The sequence below is a fragment of the Drosophila obscura genome, unplaced genomic scaffold, assembly GCF_018151105.1.
Source record: "Drosophila obscura isolate BZ-5 IFL unplaced genomic scaffold, ASM1815110v1 contig_192, whole genome shotgun sequence".
Lineage (NCBI taxonomy): Eukaryota > Metazoa > Arthropoda > Insecta > Diptera > Drosophilidae > Drosophila > Drosophila obscura.
The window spans coordinates 4617796-4629134 of NW_024542781.1; the positions used below are offsets into that span (position 1 = coordinate 4617796).

Genomic DNA, 11339 nt, shown 5'->3' on the forward strand with positions numbered 1-11339 from the left:
CAGCAAATGATTAATAATATTGAGCGCTTAAGGAAAGAAGCTAGGGACAATATTCAGTCATTACAGAAGGAGAATAAACGAGCCTTTGATAAAAAGAGACAGGACGAAAAGGAATATAGGATCAACGACTCAGTTGCGATCAGGCGAACCCAATATGGTGTAGGTTTGAATTTGAAGGGGAAGTTTCTGGGGCCCTATAAGGTAGTCAAGGTTCACAAGCATAGCCGGTATGATGTAGAGAAAGTAGGAGAAGGTCCTTTTAAGACCTCTACAGTTGCGGAATTTATGAAGGAGTTCGGGTCGAATGTAGGATTTGGTGAGAAGCCACAGAGAGCGACAGAGTCTATTAAGCTAACAGAACCCGTAACAGATATAGAGACCAGAAGCGGCCGTCGAAAGAATAAAGGAGAGAACGAGAGTTCAACGATCGACGCCAGTTAGTTCGGTGCCAAAGTCTCTCTCAAAAACACGCAAAAGGCAAAAGCGCAGCATTCTATTGTATCCAATATCATAACCTCGTTTTAAACATACACCCATTGTAACCAGAGCAAATATCTAATAATAAAACATTAAATATATTCTAACAACTACGGAAAATCCGGGGCCACATAAATTTCCGTCAATAAAAAACAAATACTACATACATATGTATGTATGTTCATACGTAGGCTGCTATTTATGTTTCTGGCCTAACTATGAAAAACACACTTTGGCGTCTACAAATGGTATTATTTTTTTGAACAATATTCTTCAGGAATGGAATACAAAACCCTATTTGGAGACCTTTGAAACCAATTTGGCAGCTTTTTTGGCACTCAGAAGAAAAGATTATAAAACAGGCCTTAATCAGGCTTTTTTTCTTTAAAAAATCCATACCGTCGATTATTGATTTTTTTCAATTTTATATTTATACAGCTGCTTCTGAATCGTATCAATCAACACCTACACATCAACGGTGCCATCCCGATGCACCAATTTGGATTTCGCGAAATGCATGGAACAATTGAACAGGTAAACCGTTTAACCTCTGAGATACGAAATGCATTTGAAAGATGGCTAGATGGTTAGATGGTTTAATCCACAAAATATTACTTCCACAGAACATCCATGGAATATTGGAGTCATACCTACAGCAAAGAAGTTTCGCAGTACGATGCTAAGATTTCCTCTCTGAATATCTGAATGAAGCTGGTGTACCCCAAGGCAGCGTGGACCGACACTAACAACAACTTCGACATTTGCTGATGATACTGCCATACTAAGTCGCTCCAAGTGCCCAACAAGGGCCTCGGAACACTTATCATCTCATCTCGTGGCTTTAGAAAACTGGCTAGCAGACTGGCGCATTCACGTAAACGAGCAAAAGGGCAAGCATATCACCTTTACCCTAGACAGACAAACTTGCCCTCCATTATATTTGAACAACATGCATATTCCACAAACCACCGAAGTAATATACCTTGGTGTTCATCTGGATAGAATGCTTACTTGGCGTAAACACATCGAAGCGAAGAGAAATCTACTTAAATGTAAAGCTAGTAATCTACATTGGCTTATAAACACCCGTTCACCACTAAAACTGGAGTACAAAGTACTTTTTTACAATGCAGTTCTCAAACCCATATGGACATACGGCTCCGAACTATGGGGAAATGCTTGTTCGATTTTAAAATTTTGTGGGTTCCCATGCTTCATACTAATGCCCAAGGATACCTCAATCTCACGATATCATCATGTCACAGATCTTGTTCAATCGTTTCGCGGACAGCATAGATATTTTGTGGCACAACAATTAATTTTAAACGACCTTCTCGAAATTCTTACTGCAACGAAGGACGTCCACGATTGAATTCGCGATACCAGTTTTTCACATTGGCAATGTATGGTGCTTCATCAGTAAAAGTTTAACTAAGCAGATCTAAGCATTCTTGCCTTAAAAATCCACCTCAGATATGGTAGAAACACAGATTTTCATGTATAAATTTCATTAGATTTGATTTGATTTTGATTAGATTTATCGTTAATCAATGGAAAAGTTGTATGTAGGATTAATCCATAAAAGTCCAAGCTTTATTATGAAAATTACCATTTTACCCTAAAATGGCTAGAAGTGACCTAGGCCAGCATATTTACATATGCTAACAACTTATTAGTTGTTTAATTGTTTCGGGTATTAAGAGTAAGACTGAAAAATGAGTTACGTTGCATTTTGACTCAAATTTTCTCAGTCCATTTACTTGAACTATACCAAGATAAAGTGGCAGGCTAGGGTCTCTCGTAAAACTCATTCACAATAACACCCGAGGCGTTCTCTTACGCAATATTCGTGGATAGCTGAAGCAGAAACCTTTACACTTTCATTGACTTTGGGTCGTCTGTTCTATTCGTGTTAATCATATGTAGGCGCGCGACATAGCTAATTAAGAGACAAAGAGTTTGTTCTCTGCTAATTTTTCTCTTTTCAAGCCACATTGTTGGAACGAGTTGTAAAGTCGAACAATCGCCAACAATGAATATGTTCTTCAAACATACGTAAATATGTTCATACATATATACATATATACGGATAAACGGTAGACATTTTGAGTAGACAAAAATTTACATAAGCTAAAAGAATATCAATAGATAGCATCATTTGACTAAGTTTGCATATTTCTCTAGAGATTTGCGATGATTTCTCAATGGACATGATATAACGGTTCTAATGAATCTAGATTAATGAAAGTGATTTAAACAAAGTATTCGTAAAAGATAGCGACCCCATATGGTATAAAAGTGACAGATTGAGCAGGGAAAGGCAGCAGATGCGTTTCAACCATGAAGCTGTTTATAACGGTCTTCAGCCTAAGTAAGTTATTCACCGATAGCCACCCATCTCATCCACATCCACCTTTAACAAAACAAACCAAAAACATTTCATTTCCAGGCTTGGCCTTCAGCCTGGCAAGTGCGAAGAAAGCGGACCAAGAGACCGGAAGACTAATAACTATCCAATCACCGGCCCCGGCTCCGGCGCCGCCTCCACAGCAGAGTGTCATTTATAAGCTCCCTCCTCAGCACTACTACCCGCCGCCACCGCAGCCACAGCACTGCAACTGTCCGCCTGGACCCCCTGGACCACCAGGCGCCCCAGGAGCGCCTGGTCCAGCCGGCCCACCAGGCGCAAAAGGCCACAAAGGCGAAAAAGGCGATCGAGGAGAAAAGGGGCAGAAAGGGCACTATGGGATGCCCGGTCCTCCTGGGCTTCCCGGTCCAATAGGCCCACCTGGCCCTAGCAAGCCATCATCAAGCGATCATCATCATCACCATCATCCACCGCCAGGACCCAGCCCGCCTGTGCCGCCTCCTCCGCCACCACATCACCATCACCATCCCTATCCTTATCCACCAATACTGCCCCAACCACCAATAATAATATCCCCCATTCCTCCGCCACCGCCTCCGCCCACCACCACCGCCCTACAAAGGAAACCATCATCATCACCACAAGGGATCTAAAGGACCCCCCGGGCCCCCGGGGCCACCAGGTGAGTTAATAAAGTGCCTGTTTCCAATAACAAACTGAGAAGAGAAAAAATTAGAATTGAGTAGCTGCAGAACATCTTCAACGTCTCAAAAAATACCTAGGCTTATAAGATCCGATTGGATTTTAATATCCGTATGTCACATGCGTTCAACAGCCAGAAAGAAGCGTTCCTGACCCTTTTCTGAGCGAATCAAGAAAGCTAAATTTGCTTAATTGTTCAATTCAATATTTACCATAAATAATGTGTAAAATCGTATTATATTATCTACAGGAACGGGACCGCCAGGACCTCCTGGGCCTCCAGGAAGTTCGCCTCATCATCATCATCCACATCCTTATCCACCGCCCCCGCCGCCGCCACCACCGCCGCCACCGCCGCCGCCACCTTATCCTTACCCACCTTCAGGGCCATACCCACCTTCAGGGCCATACCCGCCTTCAGGGCCATACCCTATCCCACCGCAAATCCCATGGTTCCCTGTGCCTGTGCCTGTACCCTGGCCCTCAAAGGGCCACAAAGGTGACAAGGGTTCGCATGGTCACAACCACAACAAGGGAGGAGATCATCATCACAACCCCCACAAGGGAGGAGATCATCATCACAACCCCCACAAGGGAGGAGATCATCATCACAACCCACACAAGGGAGGAGATCATCATCATAACCCCCACAAGGGAGAAGAAGATCATCATCATCATCATCCACCATCCCATTGGCCACACTATCCCCCCAATGGAGGACATAAAGGTGAACACCCTTCCCCGCCGTACGGAGGTGGACACAAGGGAGATCCACACGACCCGACACATGGAGGGCACAAAGGGGATCATCAACACTCTTCTTTCCCGCCGTATGATCACCACCACCACGGAAATAGCGGACATAATCATAGCCATTCACACAATCACGGGGGACATAATAATCATGGCCATAATAACAACTTTAAAAGTCCCAATCAAAACGACAACGAAAGTGAAGAGCATTACCCGCGAGATGGTCTGGATGCAGATGCTGAGGTAGAGGTACAGGAAGACTTCATCGAGAATCTTAATCTTATTGACGAAAGTAAACAGGACTCGGCTGAGATCGAAGAATCTATGCACATCGAACCGACTGAATATGAAGAGTATTCCGAGGATACTGGCTATATCAGCCATGAGAACAACACACTGGACCTAAACGATGCAACTTCCTCAGTCGAAGAAATTAGTGAGGATGTATACGGAAGTGCACCAAGCAATGTTGAAATGGACGGAGATGACGAGGTGATGGTTGAACCTATTTTAGAGGATCAAATCGAGATCGAAAACTTTAATGACGATAACCAGTCCATTGAGACTGATCCTGCGGAAGAGCGAAGCATCAAACGACCAATTATCTTAGCTATAGGAACCCCACGAAACCCATTTCACCTGTACGCATATGATCACTACAACCCATGAGCCTGCCGAAAATTCGAAGGTTACCGAAAATAAATATTATTGCATATGACTGTAGATTGAACTCTCAACTGTATCTCTTTTGTTGGGGTGTTGGGATGTAATAACGCCCACAAGCTTTATTTACCTCTGCATTGTCGCCGCAGGGCTATGTTGGTACAAATGATTTAATTAAATGCACGTGTTTACAAGCTATATTGACTCGGCTGTTGATGCTGACTAACAATATCTGTACATTCATGTGTACGTATATACTGCATGGGATCGGATGAATCCTGCTGTATTCTCTGTTCTGTTCTATAGGTAAAGTCCCCAGCTATTCTGCAAGTGGAAGATGTGTTATGCTTTCTAATTAAATTTTTTCAAATTGTTATCAAGCTCAAGTGAAAAATTTAATTTAGAAGTAACTTGACTCTGTAGAGATCAGACTGTATTGTTGTGGAATTCGAGCAACGAACAAAGCTCTGCACAGCTAGCTGTCGATCCTAGGGATAGATAGTTCCCCTTGCCCGCCAAATGTAAGCAAATATGAAGATGTACGACATCTCACGATATCAAAACCGCACCCGCCGTAAGTGTGGTCAACATCAATATTATTTCGACCACCCTCCTCTGGAACGGCTGTAGCCGTCGTAATCCACGGCTTATGCCACGATTACATATGCGGGTTTTAAATATAAGCACAGTAAAAACAATTATAATTCAATTTGTTTCAAATATAAGTGTACTAAATACTTTTTTAATACTTTTTAAAATGTTTGTATTTGAAAACCTTCATATTTTATTCAAATTTGGGTGTGCTTCTTTTTACTATATCATTTTTTTCTCAGTATAAAGAATAAAAAATACATATACGGTACTTTATGAAGTCGAAAACGCTTCTATCTCCGAATTGCAAATTCTGGAAAACTCTTACACAGTCGTCTCCAGACAAGTTGCGACAGATTTAAGATACTACGAATAGGATTATCCCAAATTTAAATTATCCCAAAGAATTTTTGGTGGACTCTGGTGAATTTCGCTAATTAAAGGCAATTCCTAAGAAATAACATACGTAAATATACATATTTCTTATTTATAATATATTCAAATATAAAGGCAGATAAGACAGAATGTTCCCTTTATGGTCGGGCTTCTTTTTCAAACACAGAAAAGAAAACAATGGGAAGAAGAAAACAAAGACCAAGTGGAAACTAAAAGCGAATGAACCTTGTTTCGAATATAAATAAATGCACGATGATATATAATAAATTGGAGATGCGATGCTCGTATACACTTAGATCAACGCACGTATTTCTGTATAGTACTGCAATTAAAAGACGTTCAATCTGGCTACTTTGAATACAACATATTTTGATAATGGCTATTTACCTATGTATAATCTTGCGATCCATTGGGTAACAAACAGCAATCGGACGTTCTGCATACCCCAGTTGGTCCAAATTCTAAGCTGGAGAAATCTATACAAGATCGTTTAGCCGAAAGCGATTTGAATTTTACGTGTTTCTAATTAACCCACTATAATCTGAATCAAGCCAACTGTTTTAATGGGTCCACACCCATAAGCTATATAAGAGGGGTTCTTGCTCTAACCGGTCTACACTCGTCATCGTTAGGCTGCTCGTCACCGTTAGCATGAGGCTGCTCGCAGTTTTGCTAATATCAGGTAAGACAAACGAAAATCGGTGCTAAAAAAAAGGTGTTTCATTCTTGTACCTATATTTTAGCGGTGTCCCCTCACTGTGAGGGATCATGGTCTATCAACTCGAACTGGGCCACCAGGACGCGCTCCACCCCAAAGCCGAAAAGACAACGTGACACCTACGACCTATATTATTACAGACCTCCACCAACGTCGTCCTCCCTTTACTACGGCGGCTATTGCCAATGCTCACCAGGAAGGGCTGGGCCTCCTGGGCCTCCTGGTCCTCCTGGTACTCCTGGGCCTCCAGGCCCACCTGGTGTGGAAGGCTATCCTGGTGAAAAGGGACAGCGCGGAGACAGTGGGAAACGTGGAAAAAAAGGAAACCGAGGAAATCCAGGACCAATTGGACCACCTGGTCCGCAAGGAAAGACAGAAAAGTCTTCAACACGTCTAAAAAAGAATCACCCAACCAAACGGCAAAAGCCATCGTCTCCAGTTTGGGCCAGCCCAGCTAAAACTGAAACAACAAGTGGAAGTTTCAGTAGTGACATCCGTCTGCCGACACGTACACATTGGTCTCAGACCCATGAGAATGCCATTTCCAGTCATAAGAACATTCGCAAATCGAACCGACATAAGACACCGCGACCTATGATCTCCCATTTGGATGCAATGAAAATTCCGAGTGTTAGTCATAGATACGAGAATCGACCACCTTCAGTGCTGTGGACTAAGAAACACAAAAAACACAACCACAATCAGCCTACTATTAAAAGCCCACCTGGAGTCGTCCATTCAAATAAGAAGAAAATCAGCCACAAGAACACGGTAAGTCACAAAGTTAAGCTTTCAGCGAACCAGTCTCACAAACCTAAAGAACATTTGTTCATAATTCAGGTGTCTTCGAACTCTTCAAGCAGTAAGATCATACAAAATCATACAGAGACCGTAAACGCCATAAATGAAAGTCATGGCCAATCAGGAAGCAAGTACACTGACTCTGGGACTATCACGACTTCCAGTCCGCCATCTATAATTAATAGTCTCAACCAGGATATCAGACAAGGAGATTCTACCAACCAGCAGTCGACGCACAACATGGAAAATTCAATTACAGATGTAAGCGACACACAAACTGTCTTGTCTATAAACCTTCCAAGCAAAAAGGTGCCTATAGAGCAATATAACAGGGGAGAGATAAGCAAGCAGCCACAATTAGAGTCGTTCCTTATGGATAATGCTGGAAAAAGCGATATCTATGAATTTCAAGAGACTACCCACCCCAAGGACATAGCGGAGGACATCGTACAGAATTCAGAGACTACTATGGCTACCACGCAAATTCCACTTGAACAAATAACTCTACTTCCCAATATTTCTACCGAAAACGAAGAAAACTACGTGCCGATTCTACTTACAACCAATACTGAAAGGACACCAATCGAAATCGATACTCTTACAACGCAGTCAGCAGATGTAACCGACGGTACTTCCGTACCTGAGCTTTCCACTGATACTCTTTATAGCTTAGATGACACAGTGCGGATCACAACAGAGACAACAGAGACAACAGGCGACGAGGAGATCATTTCCACGCAGACAGAAATGTCAGAAGCAGCGATCACAACAGAGGGCTTTGCAGATGGAGTGGATAATCCCAGCACTTCATCATTGGAGCCTACATTGATCCCTGATAATGCAGAATCAACGACACCTATTGCGTCCAAGGAGGCAACAGAAAATATAACCGAAGCGGAGAATCAGAGATCGGGGTCAGAACTGACAGTGTCTCCCGAGACGGAAATGCAGAAACAAATTAATGCAGATGAGCATGGGCCTGCTGATCTGGAAAGAAAAATGGATGGTTGACTAGATGTTCGAATCGTCTACGACGACTCAACGCGAAATTAATAGTACGTATTTGCCATATATATAAACGATTTAGGGATACTACATCGATACATACAAAATGGCTAACTTATGATTCTGAAGGCGGTACAAAAAAAGCAAGCTAATTTATTCTACCAAAAACCATTCTGCTAGATACTTACGTTTAAAAGGGGATTTTCTTCACACGCAAATCGATTTATTTCGTTTCATGCATAAAAAGTAAAGAGCGTTCATAGTCGTAATGTTTATTGTTGCTATTCCAATACATAGTTATATTTATGTGCGGCGGCCGTACAGAAAAAATTGTTAAAAGGCCGCACGTACATAACTAATAAATCTCTTTTACAGAATGTAGATTATAGAACATCCATTATATTTTTTAGTAGTGGGTATCTTGCCATTTGCTGAGATCAACTTGAGGGATCTCATTGCAATTGAGGATCATGTTACTAAAAGGAGGATTAAAACAGGTTGCTAATTAATTAAGTTGAACTTATTATATTCCCGCAAACCACTTACTGATAATTTGGGAATACGAATACGTTCGGCTGGATGTCGTGCAAATAATTCGCATTGTTGCAGAACAAACTTGCCAAACTTGCCTTGCGAATCTCCGCCAGTTGCGCTGCGTGAAGATATGTTGGTGTCAGAAATTTTATTTTTATCAACCTCAGCTCTCACTTACTGCGCGAGAAACCACCACTGTGATCTCGTTCAAAAAAGAATCGGTCGCCGCGACGCGTGTTTAGAAATTGCTTGCCAATAATACACAACAGAGTCGGCCCGAAAAGTGCTTCCGGGACGTGGTACTCCAGCGAGCCACCGACACTTAGCTCCACATCATCGGGAGTTGCGTACAGCTTTCTCAGCAATGAGATTTTCTACATAGCAATGGAACATTTAATTATGCAGCCATACGTAAAGAAACCCATTACCAACCTCTCTCGGTATCTCGCCGGTCAAATCCGCCCAATCGACGGCTCGCTGCAGTCCGCAAAACTCTCGGACATCGTTGTAGGAGGCTAGCCCAAAGTCTCGGGCGCGTTGAATGTCCAATGATTTCAGATCAGAACCATATTCCTCGAAGGACTTTCGATTGAATTTGTGCTTAATCTCGCGATCGATATTCCCATCCGAACTTTTATGAAGCTGCGTAGCCAAGCCTCTTAATAATGCATCAAAGTTATCACTGGAGTCCAACAAACGAATGGTCCCAGATCGCTCGAAATGGTCACTTAGACGCAGTGTCTGGTTGGAGCTGCGATTGGGCGCAACAAGTCTGTAAGTTCACAAATATTAGTTTTAATATACTTATAAACTTGATATGCGAACAGCGAGAACTTACGAAAACCAGCCGGGAATCTGGGTATGCGCGTAGCGGAAAGCGGCCGAAGCAAACTCGGCATAAGCCCCAGCATTTACGGTTTCGTCGTAATCATTGACATACTCAGTAGGGTCCACCGGATAGATGAGACCATTGAGATAAGTGTACGTACGTCCCAGATACAGGGGCAGCCAATCGTTAAAGGTAATCTTCTGAAACTGCGCAATACTGATCTTACGAGCTTCCTGGTAAAGACGCTCGTCGTTGTAGTGCGGATTAAGAAGAGCTAGGTTCTCGACCAGTCGATTATGTTCCCGCACCAAAAGTGTCTGCAGAAGTGCGATGGTGGGTGAGAAGCGGTTCCGCCTATCTGGCATGCTGTAACACTCGCTTCTGCCGCCGCACTCACCATCCAGGTTCTGGCTCACGGGTAACCAGTGCTGGCCGTTTATGTAGCTAGTGCGGAGCCGACCTCCCTTGAATAAACGCACTCGCCGACTTTGATGTAGAGAATTTCCATACACAGATGACAGATCAAGATAAGCAGTAGAAAGTGTAAGCTTCTCGGGATATGGCGCACCGTCCTTCGGGCAAATTGCATCCGCGTCCGACACGCTGTTCGCAAAGTGGAGGCAAGTTTTTCCCGTGTTGTATGCGATGGGACCACCGCGCGGTAGAGCAATCGGCTGGCAACGATGGTGATGAGGCTCAGCACAGCAGTCTTTAGGTGCACCTTTGGTCGTCAGTTGACTGATATCGTGGGCAACGTACTGGCCCCACTGCATTGCCGCCATGGTCCTGAAGTTGTCGTTTCTCGTCTGTTCCCCATACAGTGAAAGGGAGATGAGCCGCGCATTGGGAAAAGCGTGTACTGGTTTCACGTATTTGGGGGGCAGTAGCCGCCTGTATCTAGAGACAGCAATTCCGAATTCGGGGTAAAGCAAGCTGTTGCATGATCCATCAATGCTTCGATAGTGCAAGTTGCTCGTATCATTAAGGCAATTCGGAGGCGGTATGCCACACCTTACAGGCTGCATAGAACCCGACAAGTCCAACCAACTGCTTGGACTAGAGGCGGAATTCGTATTGTATTTCGGTAGATACTCCTTCAGCAACCCGTCCAAGCTTGAGTCACTGACCGCCGGACGAACTTCGAAAGGAAAACTCCCCGAGCTTCTTTTCGACTTCGAAGTTGGATACAGCTCGAGTTCAGCTATATTCCCGTACGGACAGCTCGTGGGAGCTGCACTTTTGTCGGCAATTGCCAGGGCACCAAACACGGCTAGAACTTTTACAATTAATATTAAGCTTCTCATTGCTACCACTGCAGAAAACGCAATGCAGCCCCTTGGCCTACAGCTCTATATATAGAGCCCCACTGGTAATTTTTTTTTTATTTCGCGCACGATCTTTATTACCTCAGTACGTGATAATGAAAATTTTTCAAAAGATGGCTAAGATTAAAGAACGTACAGAGATATGAATCATGTTCATATTCGAAGGTTTTTAACAGT

At 43.2% G+C, this 11339-nt stretch overlaps 3 protein-coding genes across 3 annotated transcripts; 2 read left to right on the plus strand and 1 right to left on the minus strand.

The window, feature by feature from the left end:
- The first annotated feature begins 2299 nt into the window (after positions 1-2299).
- LOC111071097 (pre-mRNA 3' end processing protein WDR33) lies at positions 2300-5007 on the plus strand. The gene is given in 4 exon segments (XM_022362228.2): positions 2300-2848; positions 2927-3426; positions 3428-3527; positions 3798-5007. Coding segments are annotated over 4 exon segments (1803 nt in total). The 5' UTR covers positions 2300-2817; the 3' UTR covers positions 4970-5007.
- A 1594-nt stretch (positions 5008-6601) lies between these two features.
- On the plus strand, positions 6602-8480 carry LOC111071113. Its single transcript, XM_022362272.2, has 3 exons — positions 6602-6632; positions 6694-7439; positions 7509-8480. The coding sequence occupies exons 1-3, from the start codon at positions 6602-6604 to the stop codon at positions 8478-8480; spliced, it is 1749 nt and encodes a 582-aa protein (XP_022217964.2).
- A 232-nt stretch (positions 8481-8712) lies between these two features.
- LOC111071074 (peroxidase) lies at positions 8713-11172 on the minus strand. Its single transcript, XM_022362190.2, has 5 exons — positions 9847-11172; positions 9441-9780; positions 9187-9382; positions 9021-9126; positions 8713-8950 (listed from the first exon to the last, which is right to left on the minus strand). Exons 1-5 carry the CDS (start codon positions 11139-11141, stop codon positions 8881-8883), a joined length of 2007 nt encoding a protein of 668 aa, XP_022217882.1. The 5' UTR covers positions 11142-11172; the 3' UTR covers positions 8713-8880.
- Positions 11173-11339: the final 167 nt, after the last annotated feature.